General features: G+C 42.6%; 2 protein-coding genes across 2 annotated transcripts in view; both read right to left on the bottom strand.

Moving 5' to 3' along the window:
• The window catches only part of LOC140273183 (uncharacterized), a gene marked incomplete at its 5' end in the record, with an annotated part of 41,064 nt that extends 24,326 nt beyond the window's left edge, over window positions 1-16,738 (bottom strand). The window contains 6 exons of the mRNA XM_072368699.1: window positions 10,149-10,322; window positions 10,462-10,635; window positions 10,920-12,873; window positions 13,021-13,228; window positions 13,391-13,469; window positions 16,653-16,738. Coding sequence (XP_072224800.1) covers window positions 10,149-10,322; window positions 10,462-10,635; window positions 10,920-12,873; window positions 13,021-13,228; window positions 13,391-13,469; window positions 16,653-16,738 — 2,675 coding nt within the window. The remainder of the gene's footprint in view (window positions 1-10,148; window positions 10,323-10,461; window positions 10,636-10,919; window positions 12,874-13,020; window positions 13,229-13,390; window positions 13,470-16,652) is intronic.
• On the bottom strand, window positions 7,309-8,658 carry LOC140273083 (stonustoxin subunit alpha-like). The gene is made up of 3 exons (XM_072368608.1): window positions 8,591-8,658; window positions 8,196-8,278; window positions 7,309-8,069 (listed from the first exon to the last, which is right to left on the bottom strand). The coding sequence occupies exons 1-3, from the start codon at window positions 8,656-8,658 to the stop codon at window positions 7,429-7,431; spliced, it is 792 nt and encodes a 263-aa protein (XP_072224709.1). The 3' UTR covers window positions 7,309-7,428.
• Window positions 16,739-19,974: the final 3,236 nt, after the last annotated feature.

Below are 19,974 nucleotides of genomic sequence, written 5' to 3'. Positions count from 1 at the left end.
GCTCTGACATGGAGAAGAGTCATGGACAGTTAGAGATGGTGGTCTCACCTCTGAGCTTTGCTCTGGCTCTCATGTTCCCCACACAGAGTGGTTTTAGTGTCCTCACACTGATCCATGCTGCTGGATTCACATCAGCTCACACACACTTTCTACCTTCATCTGCAGAGGAAACACAGATCATTCATCTGCACATCAACTCAAATCCTCCTTCCTTTTAAGGGTTAACATGTTGCTGAATAACTTTTATCTTTAGTAGGATCTACTCTTTCATTCTCAACCAGTCTAAGAATCTGGTTAGATTTTCATCATCAGGAGCAGCTCTTTACAGAGTTTTTATGAACGCAGCCCCTGATCTTTAACATCTCCTATAAACTGACTTTTAGACACTTCAGAGTTTCTTTTCCTGCTGACAACTGAAAAACAGCAGCATCTGTACTCTGAATGTAATGAATAAATATCAACAACAGAAACTGAAGGATGATGTTAAAGAATGATTTCAGTCTGACTGAAAGAGCAACAGAATCCCACACTGCAGGTTCTGATTGGTCCAAATGGATCCTGCAGCACAATGCAGGAAGTGAAGAGACTGAACCACAATGAACACTGAACTTCCTCATACATACACTGCATCACAGCTTCAGAACGGAAGGTCATTTAAGCTCATTTTATTTGGAAAGGTCAGACAGGAAGCTGCTCTTTCTGACTTTAAAGGTGGAAAGATACAGATGAGTGTCTCTTCAGCACTTCAACGACATCACTCAGGGCTGATTAGTTAGAAGCAACAAAACATGAAGCAGTTTCTTTGAGAAAGAAACAAACAGAAACATCAGCTGATCATCATGCTGATTGATTCCAGTTAATCAATAACCTGATCATCATGTAGATTTGTCTTCAAACACAAAGTGATCAAAGTTTGTTCTGAAATAAGAAGCGAACATGTTCTCCAACATTACAGAGCAGAAACAAACAGGAAACTCACAGATTGTTCAGAGCTGCAGAAGAAGAAGACTCTCCACTCGACAGACTGAGACACAGGTGAGCTGCTTCCTGGAACCAATCAGAGCAGAGTCCACCTGTGATGGAGGCGGGACAGATAGAAGCTGTCTGACCAGTGGAGTTCATGTTAGAACACGCCTCCAAGCTCCTGAACAACAAACTCTGAACTTTGTTCTGCAGTTCTCTCTGAGATTCAGCCTCTAACTTCCCCTCATGAACATGTCTCTGCTTCCTGTAGGGCTGTCTCTGCATCAGAACAGGTGTGTTCAGGTGTGACTGATGTTCACCAGCTCAGGATCAACAGTGAAATGAACTCTGGGTGAACAGACCACTCATCCTGGCAGTCAGGGAGCAGAGGATGGGCTGAACTGGATCCAGGGTTGGCTTTGAGTCAGGCTTTAATCTCAGTCGATATTTTGCTCTGATTTTCCTGCTGATGACCAGTTTTGATCTCAGTAGAATAAAAAAAGATGGATTTTAAGTCTAAGACAAAGGTGTTTTTAGCAAACTGGGTGGAACATTTCCCCAGAGTTTTAGGTGTGTTTGACTGCTGCTTTTGTCCTGCGTCAAAGCTTCAAACTAAAGGTGTATTTCTCTGTTTCTCCCAGCAGAAGCAGGATTTAAACATTAAACAGCAGCACAGTGAGCCTCAGAGCTTCATCATCAACACTTCAGCCACAACAAGGTTTGAGTGTTTCACTGCTGTCTTTCTGAATATTTCATGCTGTTGCCTCAAACAGCCCAAATGTAGTGTGGTGTGGACAGAATTTATGCTCTTATGCTGCTGACTGTAGAGAAAGACTTTCCTGCTCTTTTATTCTGAAATGTTCCCTTCAAAGACTCAGAAGTGTCTCCACAGTGATGCCTGCAGGATGAGCTGAGAAAGCCTGAAGCTGCTGATGCGGTTCAGCTCTTCCTTGACCCCCTGTGATCTAATTGTGTTTCCATCAGCTGGTTTGGGCTGAATAAAGTAGTGCGTGCTGCGGTCAGCAGGGGGCGCTAAAGGCTGCTGTCCAAATAAACAGAGTATCGGTGGCTCACTGGAAACTAAACCTGAAGGAAGAAAACACAAGAAAAAGCAGAGAAACATGGAGAGAGATCTGCAGGAATCCTTTAAACTGCTGGGACTCTTCTTTTATATCAGTGCTGCTCATGTTTATTGCCTCAAACAGCTGATTGATCATGTGATCAGTCATGTGGGGAAGGTGTTTAGGAATGATTCACAAAAGCTAAAGGAAACAAAACTTTCCTGTAATTTTCTGTTTGGTTTTCAGATGTTTGGTGGTTCAGACGGTGGATAAAGAGCAGAAATAATGAAAATCTGGGCCCTCTGAGGGCCGAAGCTCAGACAGTAAATGTTCAGGAGGGCAGGAGTCGATCAGGACACCCGCCTCCCCTCCCAGAGGAGATTCATGTTGAAATAACACAGAAACAAGTGATTTATCCAGAAAAAGTGTTTCACTTGGATTTGGTTTTTAATATGTTCTTAAAGGGTGGATAAAACCAACAAAGACAAACATTCAGAAGCACAGCTGCTGGCCTCTGCAGGCAGATAGACTTTACAGGCCATAACCAGCAGAGAACACATCCCACAGCAGCCACCTTTGATAGCCTGAGGAGTCAATAATTCATCTATCTGAGCAGCTCAGAGTGACTCCATAAAACTGAGCCCATCATGGAGGCTTCAGGAATGGGTGTGGCTAAATCCCACAGTCAGAGAAACTGAACAGAGGTCATAGGTCGCCTTTATTCCTGTGTTATCTCTGGTGTAGGTTCCTAAATAATGAAGCCATGAGCTGGACGCTCTCAGCCTCGTTATCCACCTCACACTCAGAGGAAAAACTCCACAGGATCCTCTCCTTAGTTTCCTTCATTTACTTATAAAATAAAGCAAGATGCAACAGTCCAGCATGACCATCCACAAAAATGAGAAATACAAATAAAAAGAGTGAGGTCAAAAAACTGTGTGGCTCCACTCAGGGCCGTAAGCAGAATAAATACTGAGGTCATGAGTCACAACTCCTAAAAAGGATAAAGAATAAAGAATACCGAGGACACGACCTCTGAGGCCTCAATGGTAGTTACGGCCTTGGCTCCACTCCATGATGCCTGACGTGACTAAATCACAGTGTCACACACTGCTTGTTCACAGATCAAAGCTTCTGCCAGGTCTGAAGTCTCTTTCAGAGCTGAGATATAACTACTGAGCAAAAAACACCAAAGACGTGCACAGATTGTCTACAGGATGCAAGCCAGGTTTTTATTTGTCAAACACAGAGCATTTGGTTTACTGACTCCATGAGACTTTCTGCTGTTAGCTGGGGATGGAGCTAACTAACTGTTACTACCAGCAGTGATGAAGAAGGACTTTTTGGAAGAACGTGCTTCTATCCATTCTTCATCCATCCGTTCTTCTCCTGATGCTGTTCTGTTGGGCTCTGAGTGCTTCAAAGGTACAGCGCTGCAGGTACCGACTGCAAGCAAAGTCACAGGGAAACGTGGACAGGATGTTCAGTGATGTGGGAGTTCTCCATATGAACAGGTGGAATGGGCTGGATAACGAGGCCCTGAAGGGGCTCTCTCTACCTTACGCTATGAAGTGAGGGGAAACTGACAGATTTATCATCATATTCAAGGGAATAATGACAAGTTATATTATTATTTATTCAAACTCATATTCTGGCCATTTTATATTGAATATGTCGGCATTTTTTTATTCAAAAAATATGATTATAATTAATTTTATTTAAAAAATAATATTTTAGGGGGGCTTCAGCCTAATGACGCCACTGTTAATAAGTAGTTTTATTGCACTGCCATATTTATACAACTTTTAAATCTTGGGACACTCTGTAGATAAAGTTCTATATTTTTAATATATATTTTCAGCTGTTCTGTCATTATTTATTCTTGTTGGTTATTCTAACATAATGTTCTGTATAAACTACTTTAACTGTTGCATTGTGACTCCCTGCTGCTTGCTGACGTCATTGTCATCATGTGGACTGTAACAGAGAAACTACGATCATCACTGCCCTCCAGTGGTCACGGTCAGTAACTACAACTCCTCACATACAGTAATACTGATGTTCTCACCAACATTACTCCTCTTACTGCAGGATTCTGGCTCTAATGTTCATCAGTCTGATAATGAGAGAGTCAGCAGAGAGATAACTGACTGATATGAACTGATTAAAGGTTCTTCGGCTTCTTTATTTTCTCGGTTAAATTCACTCTTTTTAATGTAAAAAAGCTCTTTCCAACAGCACTTTGATTTTAGATGGTTTTATCATTTATATTCAGCCCGATTTTATATTTTTAAATGAGATGTGGCTGAAATCTGGAGATAATTCTCAGCTTTCTGAACTATACCCTCCAAGTTGTGACAGTTTGAACCAGCCCACAGTATGTGGCAGAGCGGATTTTTACATGTTTTTAACTCTCTGTGACTTCTACAGAAATATTGTAACTTGTGACATTCACACAGCATGATGGGAATCTCAACCCTCCAACATTAAAAGTTCCAACCATGTAGATTTGTCAGCCCGTCACCACGATGAGAACAGCCGCATTCATTCAGCGCATTCTTGGCTGGAAACCTCTTCCAGCGTGTTATTGGACACCGCTTCTTCACAGGATTCGTGGAATCGCGTCAGGACACGCGCGCATTAAAACATTGTTAAAAGATAAAGAAAAGAATGAGACGGATTTTGGTGGGAAATAGTTTGGGCTACAGTACGATTGTTTAGTTCTCTGTGCGGGTGTTCTCAGCTCTTTGAAATGAATCATAGCGCCCTACGTTGGCTCGACAAACGCAGAAGAAGAGCGGTCACTGACGTCACTCTCCTGCGCCGCTTGGGATTATTTTAAAGAAACTTTATTATTATTATTACTTATATTATTCTACGTAAATGTGCAAAAAGCACAGCACACAAAACATTGTACAGATACAGCAGACTCCCGAGTCATCCCACCAAGAATGTAAAATAAATTGTTTTCAGATATTATCTTTACGGTTGTTAGAAAATTTAATGGAGAAAATAAACTGCCTGAGCTCACCGTGAAAGGCAACAAAAGAAGGTTTTCTCTGAGTAAATTTACATTTATGAATGTGAAATTTCGCCATCAGTATGATGAGGTTAATAATAAATGTTTTGTTGAATTTTTCTTTATTTTTGTTGAAGTCAAAGAGCCCAAACTGAACATCCCTCTGATGTTCTGAGCTGAGCTGCAAGTAAGAACAGGTGAAGCAGGGCACCGATGTCTAATGCCTCTGGAGACCTTAAATCCAGGAGACATTCCACCCATTAGTTTAACTGAGCTGTTACTTCTGTGATGTAGACTTCTAACAGCTGAGAAAAAATAGTTGCCAAAGCCAAATTTCTTAAGGGATTGTAAAATGAACGGATGTTGGACTGTATCAAAGGCTTTGTAGGAATCCAGAAACACAATGAACCCATCATCCTCCACCATTTCTGGATAATCCAACATGTCTCGGACGAGCCTCACATTATCTGCAACATGCCTCTTCTTCATAAAGCCTGACTGTGTTTCCATGGTAACAGAGTCCAGCTCTGATCTGAATCTTGTTGCTAATAAGTGAGCTAATATGTTGGAATCGTTCTTTAGTAGCAGATCGCTCGCCTATTGTCTAAAAGTAGATTTTCCTTTTTCGCTTTGGGAATTAAGAGTGAGAGTAAATGTGTTGGGGGGGGGGGGGGGGGGGGGGGCATTGGTTATTTCTATATTCTATAAAGACTTTCTGTAAAAAGGGAGTCAGTTCAGCAATGAAAGATTTCTAAAATTCAGCTGTTAGTCCATCAGACCCTGGAGATTTATTGTTTCTGAGCTGATTGATGGCTTGCTGCACTTCTACAGCAGATAAAGGCCTGTCACAGGATACTTTATCTGCTTCACCTGTTGTCTTAACCGACAGGGAATTTAAAAACTATCAGCTGCAGATTGACAACATTTGGAACTGTACAGGTCTTTAGAACAATGAGAACAAAAATCTGCTATTTTACGATGATCTTCAGTAACAGCTCCGTTAATACTGAACCTACTAATATTATTGTTGGCGGCATTAAAGATTAAAGAAGTAATGAGTGTTTTGTTCTCCTTCTTCTCACCATTTGGAGCGAGACCTGATAAAGGCACCCTTTGCTTTCTGGAAATATAAGTCATGGAGTTTGATTTGCAGGAGAAGGAGTTCTTCTGTTTCTTCCTCTGTTGAGGAGTCGGGTTTTTGCTGGATAAGTTAGTTCTGCTCCACACAGGCTTCAACTCTTCTGCTTTTCTCGCTTTGACAGCTTGAGCTCCACACTTTCCTAAAAATGTTCCCAACTCATATTTAAGGAGTTCCCAATTAGTCCCAAAAGAGTTTTCATTGTTTGCTTTGGACCAGTAAAATGAGGTCATATCCCTGATCCTTTTTTAGTTTCACTATTTTGTAGCATAGAGCAGTTAAGTTTCCAGTAACTGGAACAAATGACAGGTGTTAAAGCAGTGAGGACATTAATAGAGATGCATATTAATGTCATGCTTACATCATCCTACATACATTTTAAAGGAACACGCATATGAAGAATGCAGAACAGAAAAATGTGGAAATAAAATCTTTATAAAATAAAAATTGTTCTGGCTTTTTTCGTATCTTTCAAACTAAAAAGCTGCTATTTGTAAAAATGATACATTTTCATCGATGAAGTAAAGTTTTTAGCTAAATAATTAAACGTTTTATCAAAAAGTCTAAAATCATTAAAAAGTCTAAATGTTCAGATACTAAAAACAAATTTAATGTAAAAGAGAAAATATCAAAATTATTTTTGAAAACATTTGTTGAAGATTTTAAAAATTCAACATTTCAAACACAAAGTCAAACATTGTGAGACTGAATGTTAAAAATAATGATGTAAAATGATGTAAAATATCAAAAGTCTGCGATCAGAACTCAATAATTCAGTCTATAACTGCACATCATCAGGATGAACCCTGGCTGCTCACCAACCTTCTGCTCATTGGAGCAGAATCAGAGAAGATCTGTCAGCAGGTTGGAAATTCATCTGGGCTGATTGCAGCTCAGTGATTCCTCTCTGATGTCACAGTTTGTCACATGTGCAGCAAACTAACTGCAGCTGACAGCAACTGAATGGTCTCAGCTGCAGTGAGCTGCAGAGAAACACAACATACTGATATTCAGTGTGAAGCTTTGACTGGAAACACAGAAAAACAACATCCTGGAAGAATGGCAGCTTCCATCTTTAAAGGACTGGAAGACGAAGAAGTTTCCAAGGAATCATTCAGAAGAGTTTCAACCAAAAACTGACTGAATCCATGAATCTGAAAAGGTGTTTCTGAGTGAAAGAGACAGACATGTACAGACTGAACTATCTGTTCAACAGTGATTCTCTGACAGGAGGAAACTCTTTATGCTCAACACAGAGACACCGAGGAACCAGGTGACCAGACTCCAAACCCAGGAAGCAGAGGTTCTTCAGTGAATGTGGTGTTGAAGGTGTGGAGGTGGATCAGTGTGTCAGAGGAGACTCTGTAGAAGGACAGAGTGCCAGCAGGACGGTCCACATACACTGCTGCTCTGTTAGAGACGGAGGAGGAGGAGGAGGAGGAGGAGGAGGAGGAGGAGGAGGAGGAGGAGGAGGAGGAGGAGGAGGAGGAGGAGGAGGAGGAGGAGGAGGAGGAGGAGGAGGAGGAGGAGGAGGAGATGAGTGTTTTTCTGTTATTGTGCCAGACAGAGTAACTTAAGTAACCTAAACTATCTGAACTATCAGAGCATCTCAGACTCCAGGACTGATCGTTGAATCCAAACAAACAGTCTCCTCTCCTGCTGATTCTTCTGTAACTCACTGATATATAAACCCATCCTCTCCACTCGACCTCCCAGTAACAGCGACCAGTCAGAACATTTCTACACAGCAGCTGAGGACAGACATTAAATCTATCTGGATGATCAGGATATGACTGAACCTTCTTCACACGTGTCACCTTCCTGTTGTTGTCAGACAGTTTCAGTTCACTGTTCACTGTGTTTGTGTCGATGGTGAGTCGACAGGAATCTGATGGAGAGAACAAACACAATCCAGCTGCAGTTATTGATCTATCATCTGTTCACTTTGATCAGTGAGTGATGTGACAGTGTGAAGATGGCTGGATGTCATGAATCAGATGAAGAACACACTTACACTTCCTCAGACCTGGTGTCAGCCATCGTTCTCCAGCAGGCTCCACCCTGAAAGGAGGGGGGGGGGTCAGAGCAGCACCGTCTCTTTCAGCATGCACACATGGACATTACATGGCTCTCACACACACATTGTTCTACACTGAGGAAGATGCTGACTGCTCATGAGTCCTTCACACAGCCCCACTTGAAAAACACAGAAATATCCCTTTAACTGGATGAATAAAGTCTCTGAATCTGCGGAATATGTTTCCTTACAGGCTGTGCATTAACCAGCAGATGATTGCTGGTATGTATGTTTTCTTTGTGGCCCATTTATCTCAGAAATGACCTGATAAACCTCCATCATTCTGACAGATCCATGCTGTTTTAAGGGGACACCGGCTAATGCTGGCAGACATTTCCTCCTCCTCCTGACAGAGGTTTGCTCCTCCCTCGCTGCTCCTCATCACTTCTAACCAGCTCATGAGCCGGTGAAAGGAAAAGGAGCGGACTGTGTCTGAAGTTATGGAAATAAGAAATAATGAAAGTATGAGGACAGTATGGGATGTTTCAGAAGTTTCATCTCCACTTCGGATCAGACTTAAATTACACTGAAAACATCTGTACGCACGGTCTGAGGAATGTGTGAAGTGTGCAGATTCTCTTTATTTAATGCAGGAACATCTGTATGAGCGGTTTGTGTGTTTGTGTGTGAGATGGACTCTAGACCCACCCGGGGTGGACCTGCCTCTCACCCTGTGGCTGCTGGGATAGGCTCCAGTTCCTGCCACCATGAACTGAATTAAGCAGGTAGAGAAAATGGATGAATGGATTTATGCATCTGGTCCCTGGACTTTGGATCATTTTGGATGGATCTAAAACTGAATTATTTGGACACTGTAACAGGGAACTTGTTTGGTGTAAACTAAAGGCAATATTTGAGCAGAAGAACTTTAAACCAACAGTGAAGCCTGAAGCTGTAAATGTAATGGTTTGGGTCTGAGGCAGGGCCCGGTCAACTCTCCATCACAGAATCCAACATGAATTCTTCACCATTTCAGAGGCTGTTTGAGGGAAAAATGTGAGACCATCTGTCCAGAAACTGCAGCTGAAGCAGAGGTGGACCATGCTACATGATAATGAGAGAAAACATTCCAGTAAACCCACCAAGAAACTTCTCCAAAGGAATCAGAAACACAGGGTTCTGGAACAGCTCAGTCAAAGCCCAAAGACAAAGAAGATTGGGAAGACAATGACCAGGAAGGTTTCTCTGAATCTGAAAATCACATTTACGTCCATTCAGAGTATGACAGTGAGTTTAAAACAGGATGAATTTGATGTTGAACCGATGCCAATGTGAGCAGGTCAACAGCAGCAGCACCAGTTCATCAGCAGCCAGTCAGCAGAGGCCCATCAGGGCCAGAAATGTGGACGTCATTAAGTGGTGAAACTGCACGGATCACCTGATGCAGCTGGACTGAGAGGTCAAATGTGTGATCTGTGACCATTTCTAATTTAAAACCCTGACTGTGTGTTTTTAACTCCTAACTGTGATCATTGGTGAGTGAGAACGAACTAACAAAGTGAACGGACTGTGGACAACATGTCAGGTTGGTCTGAACTCTGACCTGGGAGTCAGCTGACTGACGTTTAACATGAACATCATCACATAGTGAGATGTAAGCTGTGTCTCTGTAAGAGGGAAAAGTCAGGAAAACAGTCATTCCACAGTTTTTCACTCTTTATGTAGAAACTGTGATGTTTTTGAGCTGCAGACCAACATAAAGCTGTTAAATGTTCTGTGTAAAGATCTGCTTGAGTGAACAAAGGAAAAAGGCTCCTACATGTAGGTTCATATAAAACTCAGAACCAGCATGAAGCAAAAAGACAGGGCTGACTGAAGGACAGAGAACATGTTTCCAGCTCTTCCTCCTCCATCAGACATTGTGTGATGCTGCAGCAGATCTCTCCATACCTGAGAGTGTCCAGCCTCCACTGTGGATCCTCCAGTCCAGCTGATAGCCGCTTCACTCCTGAGTCTCCTGGATGGTTGTAGCTCAGGTCCAGCTCTCTCAGATGGGAGGGGTTGGAGGTCAGAGCTGAGCTCAGAGAAGCACAGCCTTCCTCTGTGATCAGACAGCCTGACAGGCTGCAGAAAACAACACAAATGGCAGATACTGAGAGAAAACACACCAACAGCAGACCATCCTGAACAGGTCAGCTGTTCATCCATGACTGTAAAGCAGAATTAAAATGATCAGCAGTTGAACAGCTGAATGAATCCTGACCTGAGAGCTTCCAGGTTACAGTTTGGACTCTGCAGTCCATCAGACAGCTGCTTCACCCCTGAATCCTGCAGGTTGTTGTTACTCAGGTCCAGTTCTGTCAGACTGGAGGACTGGGAGCTGAGAGCTGAGGACAGAGCTGCACAGCTTCTCTCTGAGAGGTTACAGCCACTCAGTCTGAGGAGGAATAACAGGAAAAGAGTTAAGTTATGTAATTATTAATTATTCACATTAAAGATGGTTAAATTAATAAATAATGAGGACATTTATCCTAATTCTACATTATAAAGTGTTGCCACATTCTTGCAGCGTGTTTCTTTCCGCTTTATGTGAACTGATCTGATGTAACTGTTTGCTGTGAATCTGTGTTATCTACAAACTGAAATTATCTGAGAAATAACTCTTTTCTCTCCTTTTAACAAGTAAACAGAGTATTTAAACATATTTATCTCTGTACTTACACAGCTTTGTTGGAGGCTTTGACCACTGGCAGCAGCCTCAGAAGAGCCTCCTCTGAAGCAGAGTATTTCTTCAGGTCAAACACATCCAGATGTTTTCCTGATGACAGTAAGATGAAGACCAGAGCTGACCACTGAGCAGGAGACAGTTTATCTGTGGAGAGACGTCCTGAACTCAGGGCCTGTTGGATCTCCTCCACCAGAGAACGATCATTCAGTTCATTCAAACAGTGGAACAGATTGATGCTTCTCTCTGCAGACAGATCCTCACTGATCTTCTCCTTGATGTAATCAACTGTTTCCTGGTTGGTCTGTGAGCTACTTCCTGTCTGTGAGCTACTTCCTGTCTGTGAGCTACTTCCTGTCTGTGAGCTACTTCCTGTCTGTGTCAGCAGGCCTCGTAGGAGCCTCTGATTGGTCTGCAGGGAAAGACCCAGGAGGAAGCGGAGGAACAGGTCCAGGTGTCCATTTGGACTCTGTAAGGCCTTGTTCACAGAACTCTGATGGAAGAGTCGAAGAGAATCTGCAGATTGATCTTCTGTTGTTTCAGATGTCTGGGAGGATGTTTGTTGTTCTTTCTGCTGATTGACACCAGAGCGAAAACCGAACATATTTATAAAAGACTGCAAAAAAAGAGATGTTTGTGCCCCGACAGGAGCTGATGATGATTGTTGTTCTCCCATCAGATTAACTCCAGAGCTGATGAAGGTCAGATGGACATGAAGAGCAGCCAGAAACTCCTGAACACTCAGATGGATGAAGCAGAACACCTTCTCCTGGTACAGCCCTCTCTCCTCTTTAAAGATCTGTGTGAACACTCCTGAGTACACCGAGGCTGCTGAGATATCGATGCCACACTCTGTCAGGTCTGATTCATAGAAGATCAGGTTTCCTTTCTGCAGCTGCTCAAAAGCCAGTTTTCCCAGAGACTCAATCATCTTCCTGCTCTCTGGACTCCAGTGTGGATCTGTCTCAGCTCCTCCATCATACTTGACCTTCTTCACTTTGGCCTGAACCACCAGGAAGTGGATGTACATCTCAGTCAGGGTCTTGGGCAGCTCTCCTCCCTCTCTGGTTTCCAACACATCCTCCAGAACTGTAGCAGTGATCCAGCAGAAGACTGGGATGTGGCACATGATGTGGAGGCTTCGTGATGTCTGGATGTGGGAGATGATGATGCTGGCCTGCTTCTTATCTCTGAATCTCTTCCTGAAGTACTCCTCCTTCTGTGGGTCAGTGAACCCTCTGACCTCTGTCACCATGCCAACACAGCCAGGAGGGATCTGATTGGCTGCTGCAGGCCGTGTGGTTATCCAGAGGCGAGCAGAGGGAAGCAGGTTCCCCCTGATGAGGTTTGTCAGCAGCACATCCACTGAGGTGGACTCTGTAGCATCAGTCAGGGGCTCCTTGCTGTGGAAGTCCAGAGGAAGTCGACACTCATCCAGACCGTCAAAGATGAACACAACCTGGAACTGTTCAAAGCTGCAGATTCCTGCTGCTTTGGTTTCAGTAAAGAAGTGATGAACAAGTTCCACCAAGCTGAACTTTTTCTCTTTCAGCACATTCAGCTCTCTGAAAGTGAATGGAAACATGAAGTGGATGTCCTGGTTGGCTTTGCCTTCAGCCCAGTCCAGAGTGAACTTCTGTGTTAAGACTGTTTTCCCAATGCCAGCCACTCCCTTTGTCATCACTGCTCTGATTGGTTCGTCTCTTCCAGGTGGGAGTTTAAAGATGTCTTCTTGTCTGATGGATGTTTCTGCTCTGCCTGCTTTCCTGGATGCTGCTTCAATCTGTCTGACCTCATGTTCATCATTGACCTCTCCAGTCCCTCCCTCTGTGATGTAGAGCTCTGTGTAGATCTGATTCAGAAGGGTTGGGTTTCCTGCTTTAGGAATCCCCTCAAACACACACTGGAACTTCTTCTTCAGAGCAGATTTAACTTTACGTCCACATAGTTCTGAATGAAGACAAGAAATAACATCAGTAAACAGACATTTCCACCCTGTAAAGAATGAGTATTTGAACATGTGTTGTTCTGTGAGCTGAGACATCAGTAAATGTGTCATTTATCCAGCAGGTTAAATCTTTAGAGAAATCCTCTTACTGCTCTGCAGACGCTCAGCCAGCTCCTCCTGCTTCATTCTCCTCAGGAAGTGAACTGTGATCTTCACTAATGCCTCTCTGCTCCACCTCTGCTCTTCATCCTCACCCTCCCTCTGACTCTCTAAGCATTCTGGGTAATCTGGACTCAGAACCTTCTGGATCTTCTTCAGCTCCTCCTTCACAAAAGTGAGCATGTTGTCCTCCAGCAGCTGGAACAGAATACTATATGAATGAGCCAATCAGGCTGAAATCATGGAGCCAAACATCAGATCCATGTTGGACACACTGACAATCCGCTGGTCTGCAAAGTGCAGCCTGGAGATGACTGTGAACACAATAGATGGAAAAGTAGCTGTTGTACATGTACAGACCATAAATATGGAGTCCAGCTGTGTCTGATGCTGCTGGGCAGACTGACCACTGGGAACCTCTGAGCTCTGCTGGTCCACTCTGTGGAGGAATCATGAAGAATGAGCTCACATTGTGTCTGTCCACACAGAGACAAACACAAGGTAAAGGTCCATGAAGGGATGTGTGGATGTGAACAGTGAACGCAGCCATAAAGCAGCTGATTAACTCTGAAGCTGCACATCAGCAGCATCTGTGTTCCAGAAGATAAGAGCTCAGTGTGTCTCTAACAGTGGGAGGAAGCTGATGTCAGATGAAGCAGTTTGAGGGTTAGTTAGTTCCTATATACTGAGGTTCAGCTTCATATTATTGATCCATGTGACTCTGTTCATGTGAGACTGTTTGTAAAGCAGCTGACATTGTTCAGAACATTTATTTTAGAAACAGCTCCTCTATAATAAATATCATTCTTAATATTTTCCTCACTGAAAGAGACTTGTTTTATCATCCATTCTTTCCACTCTGACAGTTTCACATGTGAACATGAAATGATGTGAATAAGAGCTCACATTAAACACAAGTTGGAATAAGAACTGTTCAGACTGACTCTGGAACATTTTACAGTGTTACACCATTTACACTCAGCTCACCTCAGAGACCGTGAACGTTGGTCTGATTTAAAGTCAATAATATGACCCTTTGACCTGTCGCTCCTCATGGACACACAGCTGGGTTCAGGTTCAGGTTCAGATGCAGATTCATATTCAGATTCAGATTCAGATTCAGGTTCAGGTTCAGGTTCAGGTTCAAGTCTCTGAAAGCTGCTGATAGGGAAAAAAACACTTGTTTAATTTAAATTTACATGTTCAGTAAAATTCAGTTTGGATTAAAAACTAAAAATGTGACAGAAAATGATTGATTTTGAATAAATCAACAGAAAACTTCACTTTGTTTTAATAAAGAGCAGAAAGACTAAAGTAAACATCACATTACACACATGATGCAGCTGATTAATCTCATCAGAGACATCAAGAACTGATCCAAGTCTGAAATAATTCATCTGAACCATGATGCAGCCTCCACTGAATACTGACAGATACTCACTGTTTGTCTGATGAAACATCATGTTGGAAATGAATGATCTGATCCTTGGACATGTCGCTCTTAAAGGACACACAGCTGGGTTCAGGTCCAGATTCAGCTGCAGATCCAGCTTGGTTCCTGTGAATAAAGGTGGTTTGGTGATGTGAGCGCTGAGCTCTGACATGGAGAAGAGTCATGGACAGTTAGAGATGGTGGTCTCACCTCTGAGCTTTGCTCTGGCTCTCATGTTCCCCACACAGAGTGGTTTTAGTGTCCTCACACTGATCCATGCTGCTGGATTCACATCAGCTCACACACACTTTCTACCTTCATCTGCAGAGGAAACACAGATCATTCACCTGCACATCAACTCAAATCCTCTTTTCCATCATCTGAGCTGTAAACAGATCAGCTGCTCCTCCACAGATTGGCTCTGATTCTCTGTTTCATATCAGTGTCTCTGAATGCAGTCAGACAGGAGTGTTGAGGCAGAGGAAGCTGCCATCAGCTGCTGTACTTCCACTACCTGTCCACTAGGTGGAGGCATGGAGCTACAGCCCAGCACACACCTCATGATCCCGATGACCATGATGAAGGATTCTTTAGTTTAGTTTTCAGAGGACTTTTTAACAGCAAATACAAACAGAGACATGTGTTAGATCTTAGCTGTGTGAGGCTTTAATAAAGCTGATCAAAAGTCTAAATACTGAGAAAAAGGAGCTGAAATTAGATCAAATGAAACGTTTGAAAACAGGAAACAGGTCAACAGCAGAAACTAAAGGATGATGTTAAAGAATTATTTTAGTCTGAATGTAAAGTCTGACTGAAGCACAATGAACTCTGAACATCCTCATCATCATCAGACTAAACAAGTTAAATATATGCTGCATCACAGCTTCATCACTGACATTCAGCTCATTTTATTCTGAAAGAAGAAGACTCTCCACTCGACAGACTCAGATTGGTGTAAAAAGACCTACAGATATTTAATAATAACAATAATTAATTAACTAAAACTGGCTACATGAAATAACGCTGTTGACTTAATTAGTTAAAGAGCAGTCAGCTAATACCTCCCAATGCCAAAGAATCTTGTAATTTCATCAACTTACCAGAGAAAATACTTTAGAAACACCAAAAATAAACAGCGTTCAATGGTGGAACTGCTGCGGTTTGGAACTATGTGCAGCTCCATGATCCACATGACTTCTGCATTACTTTCTTTCTGTAGAAGTCTGAGGGAGTGTCGCCTCTCTGCTTTTACAGCACTGTTCAGGGCTGCATGAACCATGTGACGGTGTGTTGGTTAGTTGTGAGAATGCTGATTAAGCATTCTCACTACAGTGTTCCTGTTTTTTTTCTCCATATTCCCAGTTCTTCTGTCACTTAACTACTCCTGTATACTTTCACTGATTTCAACAAATTTGGTCTCAAAACGTTCAGCAGGTACAGGAGATGGCTGCTGTGACTTTTGGTATTTCTAGCTTTTATACTTTTCAAAATATTAAACTTTTATATGAATTTTCCCGTCTTTTAAATGAGTTGGAAACGCTTCAAACCCTTCATCCTCTTTTCAACCCATACTTCTGCATACTTCCAGTTAGAGACACCATTCAAACTTTAAACGGGTCACAAGACATTCAGCTATTACCAAATGGTTCAGCTTTTTCAAATATTAAGCCAATTTTGAAATATCACAGCTTCAAAAACATGAACATTGTTGCTCCTTCTTGTTTTTATGAATGGGGAGCCAGCAGAGTGAGGCACTGATCATTTTCAGCTTGTTCTGATATTCAACTAAATAATCAAACAAATTCCTCTAACTTTCTTATAGTTTAACTTACACAAAGAAATTACACCCTTAAAACATAGCTGAATCTCTCCTCTTTCAGTCAATGTTATTACCAAAGAGATGACATGGGCGTAGGTTTGCGTATGGGCGGTATGGACATGTCCAGAACCAATATTTTGAAAGAGCAGATTTGTCTCTACCAATAAACTGAACCAACTGTATGTCTGTTGTTCACACAATCATTCATCTGATGTACGCGACACTTCACCATGTATTGCATTAAGCAAACATCACATTACACACATGATGCAGCTGATTAATCTCATCAGACACATCAAGAACTGATCCAAGTCTGAAATAATTCATCTGAACCATGATGCAGCCTCCACTGAATACTGACAGCTACTCACTGTTTGTCTGATGGAACATCATGTTGGAAATTAATAAACTCATCCTGGGACCTGTTTCTCTTAAAGGACACACAGCTGGGTTCAGGTCCAGATTCAGCTGCAGATCCAGCTTGGTTCCTGTGAATAAAGGTGGTTTGGTGATGTGAGCGCTGAGCTCTGACATGGAGAAGAGTCATGGACAGTTAGAGATGGTGGTCTCACCTCTGAGCTTTGCTCTGGCTCTCATGTTCCCCACACAGAGTGGTTTTAGTGTCCTCACACTGATCCATGCTGCTGGATTCACATCAGCTCACACACACTTTCTACCTTCATCTGCAGAGGAAACACAGATCATTCATCTGCACATCAACTCAAATCCTCCTTCCTTTTAAGGGTTAACATGTTGCTGAATAACTTTTATCTTTAGTAGGATCTACTCTTTCATTCTCAACCAGTCTAAGAATCTGGTTAGATTTTCATCAGCAGGAGCAGCTCTTTACAGAGTTTTTATGAACGCAGCCCCTGATCTTTAACATCTCCTATAAACTAACTTTTAGACACTTCAGAGTTTCTTTTCCTGCTGACAGCTGAAAAACAGCAGCATCTGTACTCTGAATGTAATGAATAAATATCAACAACAGAAACTGAAGGATGATGTTAAAGAATGATTTCAGTCTGAATGTGAAGTCTGACTGAAAGAGCACCAGAATCCCACACTGCAGGTTCTGATTGGTCCAACTGGATCCTGCAGCACAATGCAGGAAGTGAAGAGACTGAACCACAATGAACACTGAACTTCCTCATACATACACTGCATCACAGCTTCAGAACGGAAGGTCATTTAAGCTCATTTTATTTGGAAAGGTCAGACAGGAAGCTGCTCTTTCTGACTTTAAAGGTGGAAAGATACAGATGAGTGTCTCTTCAGCACTTCAACGACATCACTCAGGGCTGATTAGTTAGAAGCAATAAAACACGAAGCAGTTTCTTTGAGAAAGAAACAAACAGAAACATCAGCTGATCATCATGCTGATTGATTCCAGTTAATCAATAACCTGATCATCATGTAGATTTGTCTTCAAACACAAAGTGATCAAAGTTTGTTCTGAAATAAGAAGCGAACATGTTCTCCAACATTACAGAGCAGAAACAAACAGGAAACTCACAGATTGTTCAGAGCTGCAGAAGAAGAAGACTCTCCACTCGACAGACAGAGACACAGGTGAGCTGCTTCCTGGAACCAGTCAGAGCAGAGTCCACCTGTGATGGAGGCGGGACAGATAGAAGCTGTCTGACCAGTGGAGTTCATGTTAAAACACGCCTCCAAGCTCCTGAACATCAAACTCTGAACTTTGTTCTGCAGTTCTCTCTGAGATTCAGCCTCTAACTTCCCCTCATGAACATGTCTCTGCTTCCTGTAGGGCTGTCTCTGCATCAGAACAGGTGTGTTCAGGTGTGACTGATGTTCACCAGCTCAGGATCAACAGTGAAATGAACTCTGGGTGAACAGACCACTCATCCTGGCAGTCAGGGAGCAGAGGATGGGCTGAACTGGATCCAGGGTTGGCTTTGAGTCAGGCTTTAATCTCAGTCGATATTTTGCTCTGATTTTCCTGCTGATGACCAGTTTTGATCTCAGTAGAATAAAAAAAGATGGATTTTAAGTCTAAGACAAAGGTGTTTTTAGCAAACTGGGTGGAACATTTCCCCAGAGTTTTAGGTGTGTTTGACTGCTGCTTTTGTCCTGCGTCAAAGCTTCAAACTAAAGGTGTATTTCTCTGTTTCTCCCAGCAGAAGCAGGATTTAAACATTAAACAGCAGCACAGTGAGCCTCAGAGCTTCATCATCAACACTTCAGCCACAACAAGCTTTGAGTGTTTCACTTCTGTCTTTCTGAATATTTCATGCTGTTGCCTCAAACAGCCCAAATGTAGTGTGGTGTGGACAGAATTTATGCTCTTATGCTGCTGACTGTAGAGAAAGACTTTCCTGCTCTTTTATTCTGAAATGTTCCCTTCAAAGACTCAGAAGTGTCTCCACAGTGATGCCTGCAGGATGAGCTGAGAAAGCCTGAAGCTGCTGATGCGGTTCAGCTCTTCCTTGACCCCCTGTGATCTAATTGTGTTTCCATCAGCTGGTTTGGGCTGAATAAAGTAGTGTGTGCTGCGGTCAGCAGGGGGCGCTAAAGGCTGCTGTCCAAATAAACAGAGTATCGGTGGCTCACTGGAAACTAAACCTGAAGGAAGAAAACACAAGAAAAAGCAGAGAAACATGGAGAGAGATCTGCAGGAATCCTTTAAACTGCTGGGACTCTTCTTTTATATCAGTGCTGCTCATGTTTATTGCCTCAAACAGCTGATTGATCATGTGATCAGTCATGTGGGGAAGGTGTTTAGGAATGATTCACAAAAGCTAAAGGAAACAACACTTTCCTGTAATTTTCTGTTTGGTTTTCAGATGTTTGGTGGTTCAGACGGTGGATAAAGAGCAGAAATAATGAAAATCTGGGCCCTCTGAGGGCCGAAGCTCAGACAGTAAATGTTCAGGAGGGCAGGAGTCGATCAGGACACCCGCCTCCCCTCCCAGAGGAGATTCATGTTGAAATAACACAGAAACAAGTGATTTATCCAGAAAAAGTGTTTCACTTGGATTTGGTTTTTAATATGTTCTTAAAGGGTGGATAAAACCAACAAAGACAAACATTCAGAAGCACAGCTGCTGGCCTCTGCAGGCAGATAGACTTTACAGGCCATAACCAGCAGAGAACACATCCCACAGCAGCCACCTTTGATAGCCTGAGGAGTCAATAATTCATCTATCTGAGCAGCTCAGAGTGACTCCATAAAACTGAGCCCATCATGGAGGCTTCAGGAATGGGTGTGGCTAAATCCCACAGTCAGAGAAACTGAACAGAGGTCATAGGTCGCCTTTATTCCTGTGTTATCTCTGGTGTAGGTTCCTAAATAATGAAGCCATGAGCTGGACGCTCTCAGCCTCGTTATCCACCTCACACTCAGAGGAAAAACTCCACAGGATCCTCTCCTTAGTTTCCTTCATTTACTTATAAAATAAAGCAAGATGCAACAGTCCAGCATGACCATCCACAAAAATGAGAAATACAAATAAAAAGAGTGAGGTCAAAAAACTGTGTGGCTCCACTCAGGGCCGTAAGCAGAATAAATACTGAGGTCATGAGTCACAACTCCTAAAAAGGATAAAGAATAAAGAATACCGAGGACACGACCTCTGTGGCCTCAATGGTAGTTACGGCCTTGGCTCCACTCCATGATGCCTGACGTGACTAAATCACAGTGTCACACACTGCTTGTTCACAGATCAAAGC

Source organism: Leuresthes tenuis, unplaced genomic scaffold (assembly GCF_036924035.1).
Source record: "Leuresthes tenuis unplaced genomic scaffold, fLeuTen1.0.hap1 SCAF_17, whole genome shotgun sequence".
Taxonomy (NCBI): domain Eukaryota; kingdom Metazoa; phylum Chordata; class Actinopteri; order Atheriniformes; family Atherinopsidae; genus Leuresthes; species Leuresthes tenuis.
The sequence above is the reverse complement of the archived record's forward strand: the minus strand, read 5'-3'. Positions and strand labels throughout refer to the sequence as shown.

What these genes read in the sequence shown, in the direction of transcription:
- LOC140273083 (XM_072368608.1), bottom strand. Translation starts at nt 8,658, where the DNA reads ATGAGCTGGTTAGAAGTGATGAGGAGCAGCGAGGGAGGAGCAAACCTC. An exon ending in TGTCAGGAGGAGGAGGAAAT is followed by an intron (nt 8,279 to 8,590) that starts GTCTGCCAGCAT and finishes GCATGCTGAAAG; the next exon opens with AGACGGTGCTGCTCTGACCC. An exon ending in GACACCAGGTCTGAGGAAGT is followed by an intron (nt 8,070 to 8,195) that starts GTAAGTGTGTTC and finishes TCTCTCCATCAG; the next exon opens with ATTCCTGTCGACTCACCATC.